At 41.4% G+C, this 19,552-nt stretch overlaps 1 protein-coding gene across 1 annotated transcript in view; it reads right to left on the reverse strand.

Annotated features, from left to right (window-relative positions):
- Positions 1-11,534: 11,534 nt before the first annotated feature.
- LMBRD1 (LMBR1 domain containing 1) overlaps positions 11,535-19,552 on the reverse strand; it is a gene marked incomplete at both ends in the record, with an annotated part of 94,842 nt that continues 86,824 nt past the window's right edge. The window contains 2 exons of the mRNA XM_081997867.1: positions 11,535-11,654; positions 11,820-11,911. Coding sequence (XP_081853993.1) covers positions 11,535-11,654; positions 11,820-11,911 — 212 coding nt within the window. The remainder of the gene's footprint in view (positions 11,655-11,819; positions 11,912-19,552) is intronic.

The following is a 19,552-nucleotide window of genomic DNA, read 5'->3' on the forward strand; positions in this document are numbered from 1 at the left end:
CGTACTGAGACACACACTGGGTCGCAGAGGAGTCCTTCCCTGTTTTCTTACTGATGTTTGTAGGATTACCTTTTACTGTAAAGCCCTTCCCTTTCACCTTTGTCTCAGAGATGATTCTGGGCTCCTCCTTGGGGCATGAAACTCAGCCAGGTTTACTCCATAGTTAGCTGTAAGCCCACCTGCTCAAGCAGTGCAAATCACTCACTTGCTCAGGAACAGGCAGGTGATGACAAGCTGGCTCATCTCTGTCTGATCAGCTCCTTATGGACCCTCAAGGAGCGAACGCGCACTGCAATGCCTCAGCACAGTCCAAGAACTCTTTTGTGGCGACCTGTCAAAAAAGCTTGGCTTCTCTCCCTGCGGGTGACAGCTGTTCCCTAGCCCATGCAAGTCTGTTGCCCTTTGGATATTCCAGCCGCACCCAAGAGCGTTGGGCATTGCTAAGGCATATTAGAGGTCTCCCACACCTTTGTGTGAAAAATGCCACATTATCAACTTGCTCTTTACAGCACATTTAATTCAAGACATACTACTCTAAAACACTTCAAAAATACATTTTTTTATTAAAAGAAGATATTTCATACTGCAAGTTCAGAAGTCAAGATTAAATAAGATTAAGGTGTGATAAGTGCCAGAGGTTAGAAAAAGGGAGGAGATGAGAAAAGAAGGAGCCCTTGGTGACCAGACTTCCCTAGGACACAGCTTCACAGCAACCTAAGACTAATCAGAAAGTTTTCCCTCAGCTAGGTTAGTGTCCTCCAGAGTGGCTAAAAAAGCATCATATCCACCTTCATATCTGAGCCTGCAGCCCTGACAGGGACCTCATTCCTCACCTGGTAGAGCACAAGTAGCTCTTACAGCCACCCTTCTGGAGTCTTCCAACGGTCGACAACCGTTCTTCCAGAGACTTCTGATATGATCCTAACGAGGAACTTGCTGGCTGTTGTAAGAAAGGGCAGTCACAATCCTTCCCCAGCTCATTCCCCCTGCACCCCAGTCCTCCTCCCGCCTTTGCACCTCCTAGGCTGTTTACTTTTGCTATTAGAGTAGCAAACTGAATCAGCTCACAAACAGGTTAAGTAAGCACTAGATGCAGCAGGAATATGCAGAGAGAAGCAGGAAAAGGGAGCAGGGTTGCCCCTTTTGCAGCAAGCTGTTAAAACAGTTCAGCATGACTCAGTTTTGTGCTCATCCTATTCCCTCCTTACCTAAGGGATAACGTGATGTGTGACAATTGTCACAATGTGTGACAAAAAAAAATTGGATTCAAGATCAAGAGCAACTCCATCTCTGTTTTCGATAAGCATACTTTGAGTTATCAAAAGTATCAAAACTGTATATGCTACATCAAGCTATACATTAATAAAATGTTATAGAAGTGTTCATATCATAACAGTTACAGTTAATATTTCTATCTCTGGGGTGAGATGAGCCATAATAAAAGTCATTTTACGACTGAGGCAACAGTTTCCACCACAGGAACTTTTAAAAAAATCAAACTTACATCATTGCTGTAGAAGAGTATTTTTCATAACTAAGAAATAATCACCAGGACAAGTTCAAGGAATAGGCCCATGTGACTCTCATGAGGTTCAACAAGGCCAAGTGCGGGGTCCTGAACCTGGGTCAGGGAAACCCCTGGTATCAGCACAGTGTGGGGGATGAAAGGATCAAGAGCAGCCCTGCCGAGAAGGACTTGGGGGTACTGGTGGACGAAAAGCTGGACATGAGCCAGCAATGCGTGCTCACAGCCCAGAAGGCCAACCGTCTCCTGGGCTGCATCCAAAACAGCGTGGCCAGCAGGTCAAGGGAAGTGATTCTGCCCCTCTGCTCTGCTCTGGTGAGACCCCACCTGGAGTCCTGCATCCAGCTCTGGAGCCCTCAGCACAGGAAAGAGATGGACCTATTGGAGTGGTCCAGAGGAGGCCACGAAAATGATCCGAGGGACGGAACACCTCTCCTCTGAGGACAGGCTGAGAGTTGGGGTTGTTCAGCCTGGAGAAGGCTCCAGGGAGACCTTACTGCAGCCTTCTGATAATTAAAGTGGGCCTATAACAAAGACGGGGACAGACTTTTTAGCAGGGCCTGTTGCGATAGGACAAAGGCTAATAGTTTTAAACTAAAAGAGGACAGATTTAGACTAGGTAGAAGGGGGACATTTTTCACACTGATGGTGGTGAAACACTGGCACAGGTTGCCCAGAGAGATGGTAGATGCCCCATCCCTGGAAACATTCAGTGTCAGGTTGGACGGGGCTCTGAACAACCTGATCTGGTTGAAGATGTCCCTGCTCACTGCAGAGGCATTGGACTAGATGGCCTTTAAAGGTCCCTTCCAGCCCAAACTATTCTATGAACATATAAGATGCCAGCAATATGACTCATTACTATCTCAAGAGAAAGTTAACACAACAGCAAACAATCAATTAGAAGTTCTTTAAGGATAGTTAAAAACTGGATATGGCTTGCTGGGGCTGGGAAGCTCCAGGGATACTCTGCCAAACCCCTGACTGGAGCACATTAGATGTTTTTTTCTCCTTCATATTGATGACAGGCATGGTAGGTGACTACTGAGCAGGATCCTCTTCGGAACAGTGGGAATAAGAGCAGCTAGCTGAATCCATTACAGTATGGAGAAGAGCTCTCATCCAGCATGCAATTTAATAGTCAGTCCAATACGTAAATTTTTATAACTGCAATTGCTCACACAGGAGCATTACAGATTTGGGAGTACTGGCATATCTAAAAAAAATAACAACGCTGTAGGAACTGTGATAAAATATAAGGGAAATAAAGTACATCTGCCAACTAGCAGCATAATCTTTGCAGCTAAAGAGCTGAGGATTTGCAAAAGAATCACTGAGAACAGGTTTGGAAAAAGTCCAAACAATACACCCATGTCAGAGAGCAACAACAGGGCACCAGGTACAGTGAGAGCATGTAGTTTCTTTTACCCATAAGAGGATCATGACTTGGGAGAACTCAGCTAAGGAACCAGATTCCTTAAATGCAACTCCAACATTACTTGAGGATAAGTTTTGCAACATTGTTGTACAAAATGAGTGGATTCCTCAAAGCACTTGGAGATCATTTGCCCACAGGACTGGACAACAATCCTGAAAAAGCATTCTAAAAAATGAGTTGAAAAACAAAGGAAATAGCATAAAGCCTAAAAAATGGTCATTGGAGAATAGCGAGTTAAGTCCTATGTTCAATTTAAGATGAACAGGTAAATCTACCTAAGATCCTACAGAAACAGACGGAGTACAATTAAAAGTAACACTATCAGGACTGATACGTTAGTATTTTTATGAGATGAGCTCCTCAGTTCGAAACAACCCCATCATATCAGCCAACTCAGAGCTGCTGCTGCAGAGATTTACTCAGGCTCTAGCCTAAAACAGGACACTAACATGGAAACAGTTCTATTTAGAGTACATTCCTCAAGACAGAAATTCACACACGTGAAGAGCAGCCCTTCTCCACATTACTCATCCAGCTCAAGCGTAGATTTGCCAAGTCTGAATGACGTACTTATCACTGTGCCTTTGGCAGGGGACCTGGGAGCCTTACTGGGAACTGTGAAGACACATCCAGCAAGCCTGTCAAAACAAGGACTGTTCACACATAGCTAAGAGGATGAGACAGAACCATCCTCACATGACTTCTCCAGTTGCCCCGGAAATCTGTGGAAACAGTTGAAAGGCATTAAAACAGCTCCTCACTCCACTGTAGGAGGATGCCAGCTTGTCAGGATGCTGATCTTAAGCTTCTTCTAAAGCAAAAAGTAGACGCGCTTCATCAGTGAAAGAAGGCAGCGCTCCTGTTGGTGGGATGCGAATTTCCACTGTGACCGCTTAGAGCTGGCACCATTTGTCTGCTCAGCACGTCTTGCACATCAGTGCTGGTTCCACACACATCACATGGGTAGCCCTGGTTCCACAGTGTGATAAATCCTTTGTTCAGCAGGACAACATGGCAGGATGAGGAATGCATGAATGCTCTTTTGCTTGATTATGTTACAATGCAGCTTTTTTCAAGCCTGAAGAGCCAATCTAGCTACTCTTGGAATACCTCCAAGTCCACAAAAACTGTAATTTGCTGCCAGCCAGTCACACCACCCTCTAGTTGGAGCACCACCACCACTCTCGTCTTGTGGACACGCTGCATAGCAATTGGCTAGAGAAGCTGGTTCTTCTGATTTTCTCTCTTTGATGTCAGCAGCTGTTTAGAAGTCTGCAATATGTCAAGTTCAACAGCAGGGATATTGAGTGCTCCCTCAGCAAATGGTGATAAGGATTCTTTTCCAGGTGTGTAAACAAAAGTTTCCTCCATGAGGTGTCCACAAAGACACTGCTCGTCATCAATCTCCACCTGGACATGGAGCTGTTGACCACTGTCCTCTGGATGTGACCATCCAACCAATCCCTCATCCACCCAACAGTCCACCAATAAAATCTGTACCTCTTCCATTTAGAGAGAAGGATGTTGTGGGGCACCATGTCAAAGGCCCTACACAAGTCCAGATAGACGACATCAGTAGCTCTTGCCTTGTCCACTGATGTAGTAGAGAAATCTGTTTCCTTGACAGCAATGAAAACCTCTTTACAGATCAAAACTTAGGAACCAACACATCAGGTTTAGGTCCTGTGCATCTGTAACCATCAAGCTCCTTTCTCAGCACTCTAGTTTTGCATGTACCATCCTGCAGCATTAACTCTCCCCACAATGAGACTTGGCCTAGAGTGAAGCAACATCCAACTTTCAGATTGTCCAAAATTTAGATAGTGTCGAGCCCTACAGTGCAAGCTGTAAGTTCTTCTAGCACATGGAAGAGTCCTTTCTTTCAACCTCTGTCTATGAAAAATTGCTTCTTCAAACATACTCTTTTCCTACAGATGTCAGCATCTTCTGGCATGTTGTCAGGTAACATGCGGACAGGCTTTAAATAGCTCAGGGCAAGGAGTCACATATTAAAAAGAGTAGCTACAAACAAAATACCTATCATTGATAAAGTCTCCTAACACTATGCTCAAAGCCAGTTCAGGAAAGATGTAATCCAGCTTCTGACAATGCCCTTCTGCTCCCTATCACAATCGGGGACATGACTAGTTAAGCCTGAAAACTGTTCTACAACGATTGCATTAGTCCAGTATTAATTTTTCAGGAATGTATTTTAAAATACAGAAAAACTGCTGGCATGTTCAACTCCATTAATTAAAAGAATTTTTTTTTTTTCAAATTCCGTCATGAACAGGGAAGGAAAACCCTTTGGTTTGTATTTTCCCCAAGCACAAAGCAGCATATTCCAATTCACCCAGGATCTGAACTCCCATAGGTTTTCAGTAGGAGCTGCACCCTTTTTTGAAAATCCTACCCTAAAATAATCTTATCAGTGTCTACATAACTTAAAAGGTATGTTTTTCTAGTTAAGGATATTACTAAAACTATCATTACTTCTTCAAGAGCAATTTCTGAAAAAAAATAAAGCACCTGCTTCATAGTTGGGAAAACAAGGATTCCTCTGGAGTTCATGTTTTTTAATTGTGATTTTTTTTCACCATTCACTAGAAAGATATATCCATTGTTAAGACCTTAACTTTCAGATTCAGCTAAGAAGCTGCTCTACATTCAGGACTACGCACCTTAAAAAAACAACTCACCTTTTATTTTCTTTTACAATAAATTGAAGTTTTCTTCACTGACTCATTCCAATATAATATTCCATGCAAATCAGATACACCTGCTATCAGCACCTTGATTATTTCTATTTGGAAAGGATGTAAAGTTAGCAGGCAACAAGGATTCAGATTTGCACTGTTGTAACTTAAATGTTTAAAGAAGAGTAAGTACAACTTGGAGAAGTTTAGCACCTAAGTAATACCTTTAAATTATACATTAAGTGTCAGAATTAAATATTTCAGTCCCAGGACACCCCTTCAAGTGCTTAATAACAGTAATAAGGTCATTAACTGCAAGTTGGGGGAAGGGAGCAGAAAAATATGAAATATTATTAGACACCTTGATAAAAGTCCTTCTTGTCCTGACTCTGAAGTACCCTCAGCTGAAATGATACACTTTCTACACATGGAGGAATTTTCAAAGACTATATAGCTCACAGTAACATCATGATTTGTTTAAGCAGTTTAGCAGAAGCAGAGGTGCTGTTAAATCAATCTATATTTTACTTCTTCACAGGAAGATCGATACATTCTGGTGAAAGGTCCCATATCCAGACTCAAATTTCAGTAGGCACTATGCAACATGTTCAGCTTCATATTTGCTTTGAATGGTCTCACAGCCTCTAGCTTTATGCAAGATATTTGGATTCTCACGAGAGGATTTTGACATCATTCTTCAAAATTGCTCAAAAAAATGGTAAGTTGTACATTTTACAGGCAACATGCGTATTTCCTCTGGGGGGAAAAAAGCAGATACATTTATAACAAGCAAAATTAAGACTCAGCATTAACTGGCTGTTATAAGGACAGGCCCCACATGTCCTTCTGGATGGTCAACACAGGAGGATCGGGAAGCTTACCAGATCTGTGGCTTACCTCTAAGATCAGCCCTCCAGAAAAACAAAATTCTTCTCTCTGACTCCCTAAATATTTAGCTCTTTCCCTGAAGGTGAATCTGGAAGACGACTATGAATATGGTTTTGTAAGTGTACTTAAATTGTCTGTTTATTTCAAAGAAATAATCCTATTTGTAGCTCTAAATTCGATAGAAGTGCTTTCACTCATGCAATCTCTGAATAGGAGGATGCTAAAATTAGTCAACTTCCAGATAATTTCTGGAACAACGTCATCTCACTAAAGCTGGTCAAAAACACTAGAATTTGACTCATTTAATTATCCAGAATTGGCAAGTATCTTAATTTAGAAGCAGAATTTGTTTTAAAATTTAAACTATTAACAGAAAATAGTATCTTGCCACAATCAAAACACGGCTTTTATTTCTTTTGAGGAATACAGTCAAAATACACATTTACAGGAAAAAAATAGTGATTCTCAGTTTAATTGCTTTATCTGCAAGAAAGCTGACTTTGCAGAAGGTTGCAGAAGAACAGATCTACACTAAAGTGAGATGATGTATTATCAATATAAACTATAATCTTCAAACTAAGAGAAAAATGTTACAGCTTGAGTATTTCAAATCATTTTAGAAAAGGATGAATCTTTTTCCTTTGCTTAATCTCACAAGCAGTGCTTTATTTCCCTATCTATACCCAGAACTGTTTCAGTGCTGTCATAACGGGTTGTATATCTACCTACTTACACAGAGACAAATTATCTTCTACACTTTAATCAGTTTTCTTAAGTACTTCAGCTGTACCTCTGCTATGCACACCAGGACTTTAGCATAAACCACATAGTAGTTTCTCCAAGGGGGTAATGTTTTTCAAAGTTCTGTTGTAGGCCACCGTCCAATTCGGGAACTTGTGTTGAGAAAGTCAAGTAACAAAACAGCTGCGAGCCCAAGAAATACAATTTCCAAGCAGTAGAAGACATCTCAAAGAATCTGAAGAGTTACACCTACACTGATTATTCAGAAGCAAAACATGGGCATTGAAAGGGTTCATTAGTTTTTAGCTTCAGTTGTTCGCATTATCTGAGCATGAAATCAACGTTCTGTGTGGCATGATGCTGGTACAGGTACACTCTACCTAGAAGCAGATTACTGTTTTCAGTGCAATCTTTTCCTGAAGTCAAAGCAGAAAATACAAAAAGGTAGCAGATGTTTCTCTGCACTCTTTAGCAGAAAAGGCTTTTCACTCATTTCCAACAATCAGCAGGAAATCTGCTGCACGATGCCAGCTTTCAGCTAAGAAATAGAACAGACTATTACAGGCTTGATTATATTTATGATTTGTAGCTCTAGATAAACCACCAGTCACTAGAGAACAAGAAGCAAGAGGAGGATCCATTTGGCACATGTTGCTGCTGGATTCTATTAAACATATTCCTGGTGACCATGGTTTGTTTCATGTGTCAGGAAGATTTCAGGCTCACTAGTTTCTAAATGTTCATGAGCCTCCAACATGGTAGAAACGGACCAGAAAAGCACAACAAAAAAATAATCTAACTTAAGCCAGGTCTGACAATAGCTTTACACCTATACAGAAGTTTTGAAAGCTCACACTACAGAGATGGATTTGGAATATCATTCCTACAATCCAACCAGTGAAACAATTCTGGTGCTTTAAGTGACTTCAGTCCAGAAGACTGAGATCAAGACACAGTTGAAGATGTTAGATGTTTGCTTACAAAGTAGAATACTGTATTATAATATGACTGGAAAGTTCAAATTCCCTCCAAAACCTGCAGAAACCTCTAGACTATCATTTCATAGCTAACAGCTAAACAAGTGAACTATTTCAATCATACTACAAGTGCTGCCACAGCAGGGATAACTTTGTGGAAGAAAAGAAATTAATTGTTTTACTTGCAAATATTTTATTAAAGACAGCACAAGAGACAACTAGGAAGTAATATACTGGAAGTTTTGTTTCTTAAAGCTCCTGCAAGTATTGATCAAAGACAAGTATTTTAAACCAGGACTACCTTAAATTTCACTGCTAGTTTTCTTCACTGGGTGATACTGGATGTACAAATCCAGCTGGTGAGTTCACCACACAATAAACTTCAAAACCACCTCTAGTTCATTTCAAAAGCACAGTACAGTTAAAAATGTCAAGTTTCCATTACATGAAGTGTTGATAGAGATGAATTCTTGAATTCTTGTGTATGTTACATTAGTGCATACAAAATCTTTTAAAACCTTGTCAGTCAAAATGGTTCACTGAACTCCTGAGAAACTTTGTGAGGATGGGGGAGGTGAAGAATAACTCTGATTATAAATGCTGACAGTTATTTACTGCTTGTATGATAGAGGGTGACAGCAAATGTCTGAAACAACTTTTGAACTCTAATGCAGAAGTCTGCTTCTTGCTAGCTGCAACTCATAATGGGCTGGATTTCAAAAAGTGATACTTGCTGAGTCCTCCACTTAAAGTCACAAATTCAAAGGCAAATGATTGTATTTCTGCATATAGACTACTTAGACAGGAAACAGGACTGGATTGGGAAGAACCTGGAAATGAAGAAAAGCCTGGAAACAGGGGAGACATATAGCGACATATAGCAACATACAGCTAGGGACGACCAGCCAGGCATCTTGGCCAGTGACCTCTCAGCCTGCATGCAAAACACAAACAGCTACATGGCATGAAACCAACACCTTCCTGCTAATCTTCCCCAGGCAAGCAGCAATCTCCCCAGTAGAAATTAAGATAGAATGAATACAGTTCTGCAAAATTGGGTATTGCAGACCAATCTTACATCCAGAAAGGTTAACAAATAAATCTGTACATGATACAGCCAAGGGAGGAAGTGATAGTTATTATTGGTTAAAGCTGAAGATGAAATACGAACAAAACCCACAAAAAACAACATCTGAGCAGTTAACTTTATTTAAATTAATTCATGTGAGTTTTCCACCAGGGCACCCATCCACCAAGAAGTATACTCTAACTGCTTGATATCCTCCAGATCCAGCTTTCAGGCAATCAATATCAGGTTCCACCTTTTATTAGAGTTACTTGAACTTCTTATGAAAAATTCCTTGCAAGTTTCACCAATGGTCTTGTTTAAATAGTATGCAGCTAATTCTAGTCAAAGGGAGATCAGAATGCCTACTCAAGTTTCAGTACCTACTATCAGTGTTTGAATACATTTCTGTCCTTTCAAATGTCTCACTGGTAGTAAACAGATCGATTGCTATCAGTTGAGCAGACTTGACTGTGTATTTGCAGCTTATGATCAAGCTACAACATGAGACGTTCTTCCAAGTTGCCACATAAGCATGTATTATTGGAGCAGCTGGCAAAGAAGGCTTGTTTAAAGATTTCAGTGTTGGTTGTTCCTGTAATAGTCCAAACATCAGTTTCCCTGTGTTCATGCATTAACGAGGCAACTCACCTAAGACTTCTTGAAATAGTGAAACCAAATTAAAATTCAGAAGATCCTGACAGTCAGCTGTTCTGAAATACTGCAGGAAGAGGCAGACTGTTTTTGAAATAACTGAACAGAAACTTGTCAGTTTTAAGAGTTTGTAAACATGTAAGCAGGACACATATGTGTGTGTGTGTGTATATATATATATTATATATATATATATGTGGAAGAAGTTTTTCACCATGAGGGTGGTGAAACCCTGGCACAAGTTACCCAGAGGGGTGGTAGATGCCCCATCCCTGGAAACATTCAAGGTCAGGCTGGACGGGGCTCTGAGCAACCTGATCTAGTTGAAGATGTCCCTGCTCACTGCAGGGGGGGTCTGACTAAATGACCTTTAGAGGTCCCTTCCAACGCAAAGATTCTATAATTTTATGACATTACATTAGTAATTCCCCTACATTTCAAAAATTATTTAACAATTAGTCTTACAAAAAGATTACCCGACTTACATTTCCACGTGCTTTGTGTGGACTATAAGGTAGCATGAGAAGTTTAAAAACCTGTACTTGTAAACATTTTCTCTTTCATAGTCTGTCAAAGGATATTTGAAGATACCTTTCAGCCTTAGAAATATAGCTCAGTAACTATAGAGTTAGAATAACATTACAAAGACAACATGAATGACAAAAATATTTATGAACTGTGTTTATATAAACATATTGGCTTGTAAACAAGTTAACAACATTTACATTAAATATTGAAAGAAAACTTTGAACTAGACAATTTGCATTGAAGAGAAAAATAAGTTAAAAATTAATCACATTTTAATTATTCCATTGGTTATTACTATGTCAGGCACATGGCAGTTTCAGAACTGAACTGTACTAAAAAACTTCAACAATGCTGAATATTGTCATTTACACTAATGGTTCACTTTGATAGAGCAAAAGCCACCTCATAGTTACCTGAGGATTCCCATGGTAACTCAGCGGGGATAACAGTATGAACAGGACTTATTCTTCACAGACTGGGAACTTACCACTTCAGTAGACATTTTTGGCATACTTTAAGGACAGTCTCTTGTAAGCTATAGTTTATATGGGAATCCCAGAAAGGCCAGCAAAGCTAATGCTTAAGTTAAGTATAAACACCTCATCCAAATTTCTAGCAATATTTACACCAGCTGTTCTGCAGGATTTTAGCTAGTTTTATTTATGAGCCTGAATAAAAAAGTCCTACAAGTTAAGCATAAGAGTACTTAAGAAAACTTAACAGAAAAGCATCATGAATTATGAAATAGTTACAACAGTTCAAATTATACATCAGGAAGTTACATATACATTTAATCATAAAACAATATTTTCTATGTATTATTCAAACCCTTCAGTATTTGTTCTGATATAACAGTGACACTCAAAAAGTGATATTCAGTTTTTTACCCCTTTAAGTGAGTACATTTATTTCCTCTATTCTTACAGGTGCAAGGATGCTTATTTGGATACCAACTCCACATAGGTATGACTTCCAACATAACTTTAAATTACAGTTTTCCATCTTGAAGGCAAAAGGCTAATCAACGGTAATAAACAGACAGTTCATCATCACTCATGTCTGAATCATCTTCATCCACTTCACCTTCAATGACTGATTTCTTGCCTTTGCAGCATGAAACAATTAATCCAATTAAAAAGACCTGTAAATTCAAAATAAGTAGTAAAAGTTACTATTATTCAATTAAGTGGCTTACAAGGACAATACATGTAAAGCTGAATGGCAGTATGGTGATGCAAATGGTTCAGTGACAGCTACTGTAAACCATCCAAATTGATTCAGCAATCTCTATAATCAAAGTACTTACTGCAATGAATGCCCAGTTCCCAAAGTAATAGGCAGCACTGAAGAACCAAAATTTATGAAGAAAGAGGTATGTCCGAGTAACAATACACTGATCTAAAAGGAAAGCAAGTAGTACTGATTAACACAGAACAAATAAAAATCAGCTAATTTAACTTACAGAACAATAACGCAACCATTTTAGAGAGTATTCAGCTCTGAAGAGCCATGATACTCGCTTGTCGATAAGTGCTGGGCAGTTTTTAAGAACCACCTTATAGAAACACAAGACACAATGGGATTGTCTGTTCCTAAGTCAAGCAAGTGGAGCAGAAGACCAGCTTGGCTAAACAGGGAACTCCTTGTGGAGCTCAAGAGTAAAAAAATTGTACGATCTCTGGAAGCAAGGTCAGGCTTCACAGGAAGATTACAAAGCTATGGTTCATATATGTAGGGAGAAGACATGAAAGGCTGAAGGTCAATTACAGCTGGAACTGGCCAGTGTCGTGTCAGACAACAAGAAATGCTGGATAGATTGGAGCACTGGCCAATGATCAATGGGATGAAATTTAACAAGTTCAAATGCTAGATTCTGCACTTGGGATGGAATAATGCTAGGCATATAAATTGGGAGTATAAGTCGGGAGAGCAGCCCTGTAGGGAGGGATCTGGGGGTGCTGGTCAGCAGCAGGCTCAACAGGAGTCAGCAGTGTGCCCTGGCAGCCAAGAGGGAAAACCACACTCTAGGGTGCAAACACAGCCTAACCAGCAGGTCAAGAGATGTGATTATCCTGCTGTATTCAGTGTCAGTGCAGCCTCTCCTGGAGTATTGTGTGCAGTTCTGGGCCCCCACACTTAAGAATGATGTTAAGGTCCTCAAATGCAGCCAGAGGAGGGCAGCAAAGCTGGTGAAAGGGCTGGAAGGAATGTCCTGTGAGGAGCAGCTAAGGACTTTGGGCTTGCCTAGTTTGGAGAAAAGGAGGCTGAGGGGTGACCTCATTGCTCTCTACAGCTTCCTGAGGAGGGGAAATGGAGAGGGAGGTTCTGAGCTCTTCCCCCTGTACCCACTGATAGGATACATGGGAATGGTTCAAAACTGCACCAGGGAAGGTTTAAATTGGACATTAAGAAGCATTTCTTTACCGAGAGGGTAGTCAAACACTAGACCAGGCTTCCTAAAGAGGTGGTCAATGCCCCAAGTCTGTCAGTGTTTAAAGAGACATTTGGACAATGACTTTAATAACACGCTTTAACTTTTGGTCAGCCCTGAATTGGTCAGGCAGTGGGACTAGATGACTGTTGTAGGTGCCTTCCAACTGAAATATTCTATATGAAATTTATTCTTCTCTACCAAAAAGGTACATTTGTTACTATGGGACAGTGACTGTGTAAACAGGTATCACTAAGCTGAGAGTTGCACAGATAACCTGATTACCGTTGGGCACAATTTCTCCTACAGATGTGTCAATTATTGCCTGCTCTGACACAGATCCTAATTACTCACCGCCCATCTTAGATAAACTATAGCCATATAAGAAGGAAATACAAAACAGATTCGGTACTAAACCAACACATTTCAGTACTTCAAGAAGATGTGTCTACCAGGATTGCATAACTTCTGTGAAAATCGAAGTCAACTACAATGTTGTGTTATGTAGGCAAAAACCCCACCATATACTGGGCCTTTTGTGACCCAAACAGCAGATGGCTTATTTGTACCCTGACAGTACTGGTTACATCTTACTCCTCCTTTAATGCCATAAATACAGCCACATCTAAAAGCACTTAGTATTCTTCTCCATTATAAAGTGGCAGATTTTAACGGAATTAAGAATCTAATTGCCAAGGCATTTCTAAGACTGCAGAAAGGTACCATAAAGGCTTGTATGGGGCACTGAGCCCATATCATTCAAAGGTCATATCAGAGGGCAGCCCAGCAGGACATGCAAGCCAGCTGACTGGTCTCTCCAGTCCAAGGGGGGGTGCACTGAGTTCACGCTACGGTACCATGTGAGCTCCTGTTTTTCTCATTTACTATGCTTCAAACCCCACCTAAACCCCTTTTCAAAGCAGAAATTGCCACCTAGACAATTCGGACACTAGAGAAAGTAAGCACCACAGAATTTGCCCATTCGTCCCTCAGTTCTGACCCCAGGTTTGGAAATACCCACTAGGTGTGGCTGAAGTACAGAATTCCCACTTCCCAAAGTTGTGAGCAATACACTGCTGCTTATATAGTTTAACTTTTAGCAGCCATTTAACAAGCTGACAATCATCAGTTTCTGAAGGTAAATATTTTATTTCAAGATTCAACTTCCACATCAGAAAACTGCTGCTTTAGCAATACCACACACTATAGCTCACCATTTCCTGGGTAGAGAAAAAAAAGTTAGGAGTTAAGGATAGATTCCCCCCCCCCAGGAAGGTCTGCTGCTTGACCTTGCCAAGATGATCCCCCCCCAAACTAAATCCCTACAGTGTCTTAGCATGATTATATCAAAACAGAGAAACAACTCCATTCCTTCAATAGTTCTCCAATGACTTATACTTGATAAAACACACAAAACTTAAAACACTAAATTAAATACTACTTTATAGAGCAGACTGGTTTCTGGAATCTATTGTGTAGTATCAGCCAACAAAAAAAGAAGTTAAACTGGGATGTCAACTTGTAGACACAAGGAATACAACACACAACTAGGTATATTCTGCAGATAATTGAAGTACAAACCAGCTTAATTAGAGAAAGCATACTTCTCCTCTAGGTGAAAAGCACAAGGAATTTGGCTGAACTAATCCTTCCTGGTTTTCCAGACTAGATCTCAGTTATGCAGAGGAATCTGATTTTCCCCACCCTCCTTGTGTTAACACCAGTCAATAGTACTTACCCTACAACGGAAGAAAAAAAAAATTGCCAAGTAGCACACCACTCACACAGAATCACACACAGAATCACTAAGGTTGGAAAGGACCTTCAAGATCATCAAGTCCAACCATTAATCCAGCACCACATATCCCCTAAACCATGTCCTGAAGCGCCACATCCACACGTTTTTTTGAACACTTCCAGAGATGGTGACTCCACCTCCCTGGCCAGCCCGTTCCAATGCTTGACCACCCTCTCGGTGAAGAAATTTTTGCTAATATCCAATCTAAACCTCCCCTGGCGCAACTTGAGGCCATTTCCTCTCATCCTATCACTAGTTACATGGGAGAAGAGACCAACACCCTCGTCGCCACAACCCGCTTTCAGGTAGTGGTAGAGAGCGATAAGGTCTTCCCTCAGCCTCCTCTTCTCCAGACTGAACAACCCCAGTTCCCTCAGCCACTCCTCATAAGACTTGTGCTCCAGACCCCTCACCAGCTTCGTTGCCCTGCTCTGGACACGCTCCAGCACCTCAACATCCTTCTTGTAGTGAGGGGCCCAAAACTGAACACAGTATTCAAGCTGCGGCCTCACCAGTGCCAAGTACAGGGGCACAATCACTTCCCTACTCCTGCTGGCCACACTATTCCTGATACAGGCCAGGGTGCTGTTGTCCTTCTTGGCCACCTGGGCACACTGCCGGCTCATATTCAGCTGGCTGTCAACCAGCACCCCCAGGTCCCTTTCCTCCGGGCTGCTCTCCAGCCACTCCTCCCCAAGCCTGTAGCGTTGCATGGGGTTGTTGTGACCCAAGTGCAGGACCCTGCACTTGGCCTTATCAAACCTCATACAGCTGACCTCTGCCCATCGATCCAGCCTGTCCAGATTCCTCTGCAGAGCCCTCCTACCCTCCTGCAGATCTACACTCCCACCCAGCTTGGTGTCATCTGCAAACTTACTGAGGGAGCACTCGATTCCCTCATCCAGATCATCAATAAAGATATTGAATAAGACCGGCCCCAGAACCAAGCCCTGGGGAACACCACTTGTGACTGGCCACCAGCTGGATTTAACTCCATTCACCACAACTCTCTGGGCTCGGCCATACAGCCAGCTCTTCACCCAGCAAAGAGTAAACCTGTCTAAGCCACAAGCCGCCAGTTCCTCCAGGAGAATGCTGTGGGAGACGCTGTCAAAGGCTTTACTAAAGTCCAGGTAGACAACATCCACAGCCTTTCCCTCATCCACTAGGCAGGTCACCTGGTCATAGACAGAGATCAGGTTGGTCAGGCAGGACCTGCCTTTCATGAACCCATGCTGGCTGGGCCTGATCCCTTGGTTGTCCTTCATATACCCTGTGAGCACTCTCAAGACCAACCGCTCCATGATCTTCCCTGGTACAGAGGTCAGGCTGACAGGCCTGTAGTTCCCAGGATCCTCCTTCTGGCCTTTCTTGTAGATGGGCGTCACATTGGCAAGCCTCCAGTCTTCTGGGACCTCTCCTGTTAACCAGGACTGCTGATAAATGATGGAGAGTGGCTTGGAAAGCTCCTCCGCCAGCTCCCTCAGCACTCTCGGGTGGATCCCATCAGGCCCCATAGACTTTTGCTTGTCCAGGTGGCTTAACAGGTCCTTAACTGCTTCCTCCTGGATTATGGGCCAGTTATTGTGCTCTCCGTCTCCGTCTTCCAGCTTAGGGGGCTGAAAATACCCTGCAGATGGACTGGCTATTAAAGACTGAGGCAAAGAAGGCATTAAGTACTTCAACCTTGTCCTCGTCCTTGGAGACAATGTTTCCCCCCATATCCAGTAAGGGATGGAGATTCTCCTTGCCTCTCTTTTTGTTGTTAATATATTTGTAGAAGCATTTTTTTATTATCCCTTACGACTGTGGCCAGACTGAGCTCTAGCTGGGCTTTTGCCTTTCTAATTTTGTCCCTGCTTGACCTAGCAAGATCCTTGCACTCTTCGTGAGTTGCCTGCCCCTTCTTCCAGAGGTGATAAACTCTCCTCTTTTCCCTGAGTCCCAGCAAAATCTCCCTGTTCAGCCAGGCCGGTCGCCTTCCCCACCAGCTCTTCTTACAGCACATGGGGACTGCCTGCTCCGGCACCTTTAAGATTTCCTTCTGGAAGACTGTCCAGCCTTCCTGGACCCCTTTGTCCTTCAGGACTGTCTCCCAAGGGACTCTCTCAACCAGTGACCTGAACAGGCCAAAGTCTGCCCTCCGGAAGTCCATGATAGCAGTTTTGTTGACCCCTCTCCTTACTTTGCTCACAATTGAGAATTCTCACTCACAACATTCTATGCTAGCATGACATGTCCATAGGAAAGGTGAAGTTTCTGATAAAGTAGGAAGTGTCAGAGAAGTGAAGATGTTTCATAATTGCAGATAGTATTGTCAACACCATCTGCAGCTGTCCAGCTGGTTCCCTGAATTAAAAGACAGCTAAAAGACTTTCAGATAGTTCTACAGTAATTGGATTAAACAGATGATGGTAAATATTTTAGAACAGTTTGACCTTGAGAAAACACTTCTGTGGAACACATCACAAGTTCAGCTAACTAAATTTTAGTAATTCCTTCTGAACTAGGATATTACTAAATAGGGTGGCATAACATGACATTTTTAATCAACTTATTCTAAATTCTCTCATATGGAGGAATAAGTTATAATGAATAACCTGAATCAAGGTAACTACTTGTTATCCAGAATGATCATTGTGAATACTGACATATCTTGATCATTTGGAACAACAGTATGGAAAGAAAGCTACCAAGCCTCCTATAGATAACTGCCACCACTAAGAATACAGCATATTACATAGTGCTGATCAAGCAACAAAGCTAAACAGCCAGGATTCAAGAGAAAACAATTTAAGCAAAGGATGGCAAGTAGTAATAGACGTGACTACCTTAAAAGTCGACTATATTTTACTTCTCATTCACTGACAAGTTTAATTCTGGTGAATTAAAAAACCCTTAGGCTCAGTGTACTAATATTTTCGAACAAAGATTTCTTCTGAGAAGTGAATTAGCTAGTTTAAGATGAATTACAAGGATAAACAAGTCTTAAACCCTAAAAAGTAATTTCATGCACTGAAAACTCAAGTTATGAGAACTTATTTAGATGCAGAAAAGACAGACTGCATTATCTCTCAAAATACAACGCACTTTCACAAAACTATATAGGAGAAAATAGTTTATTAGGGAAAAGTTACAAATCATTGTGACCAATGTAATTTAAAAATGCTGGCATTCTTTGGGAGTCAATACTGAGGTGCACACTTGTTTTACCTCTTCATTAGTTAACTGGATAATGAAACATATTATATCCTCTGTAAATCTGTAGAACAAACCAGGGAGAAATGGGGAGCAGGGGCCCAATACACTCTATAATAAGATTCAGAGCACGCCTGAAAGAGTCCTCAAAGTTTCAGACAGAAGTCCTGCACTGGGAAGAAAGTAACATGCAACAGTGGAGGCTGAGGGTTAATCAGATACAACAGAACTTTGCAGAAAGTGACCTCGTGTCCCAGTAAACAAACAGAACATGTAGTTACCAGAGCCCATCTGCAACTCCAAAAAGTAACTGAATAGCAGGCTTCACGAATAGAAGTACAGCCAACAGGTCCAGGGAAGTGATTGCTTCCACCTACTCTGACTGGAACTGCATCTGCAAGACTGTCGTTTTTGGCATCCCAGTAAGAAAGCAGCCTTGATATACTGGAGCAAGTCCAGTGAAGGACCACTGCAGCAGCTAGACCACATAGCATACAATGAAGATGTGTTTATTCAACTTGGAGTAAAGGTGCTTGCAGGTGTGTCTTACTGCACGCTCTGCTAGCTAGTGTGGGCCTACAACATACAGGGCAAGATTCTTCCTAGACCTGCACAACAAAATGACAGATGACAGAGTTGCAGCAAGAAATATTCCTATTAAATAATAGAAGCTTCACTATCAGCGTAAACGTTGAAGCAGACTACACAAAGGGACTTCAGAATCTACGTATGTGGAGACACAACTGGATGGGTCTGAGCAATCTGCTCTCCTTGACCAGACTACCTCTTGAGGTCCTGTGTGTGCTCAAAATCATTACAATTCACATTACATGAAGGTAGATGGAGACAACATGGATAGATCTAACACTAAACACAGTATTTTGTATGGAAAACCCAAACTAAGCATAAGAATGTCATCCACAGATAGTTGAAGTTTACATGCCCAATTTCAAGCAGAACCTAGTTCTGCTTAAGACACTCAAAACTACCTTCGGAGTAAGACTTCCAGCTTTACTGTACTAAAATGTATAAGCATTGCATATTCAAAATCCTAAAAGCACTGAAGGTATCCCAGAACACTTAGCATTTCGTATAGCCCTGGGGCCAATCATTCAAAAGCTGTGTTGCAAAAAGCAGCTGCTGCTTGCAGTCCAACTTGCAACTTGAGCTTAAAAAGGTTTGATGCATATACAGAAAGTTCCAAAAAGGTTTGATATTTCACATGGGAAAGTAACTAAGAGGAAACCTGCATTTATTCCTTACAGGCATTAATTATGGGCCTGCATCTGGCCTGTGCCCCTACTCACAGTTTAAATCCTCTAACTTAGATAGGAACATTTATATGGGATGATGGTTAATGCACATCTCTGGTATCTCAGACACAGCAGCACTTCAACAGCTGTGACATCTTAAACACACTAGGCTTTTGCTGATTTACAGATATTATTTCTCATTGTGCTACTGAGATATGACAACACACCTATTTTACTATTTACTGCCATTCTTGTATGCTTCACCTGGGACATATGAATTAAGACAAGCAGAATCTTATATCACAGAACAAAAAACATTCCTACAGGTCAAGTCAGTTCTACATTACAATAGAACAAGT

This window comes from Phaethon aethereus (genome assembly GCF_964289735.1).
Source record: "Phaethon aethereus genome assembly, chromosome: 3".
In the NCBI taxonomy this organism is placed as follows: Eukaryota; Metazoa; Chordata; class Aves; order Phaethontiformes; family Phaethontidae; genus Phaethon; species Phaethon aethereus.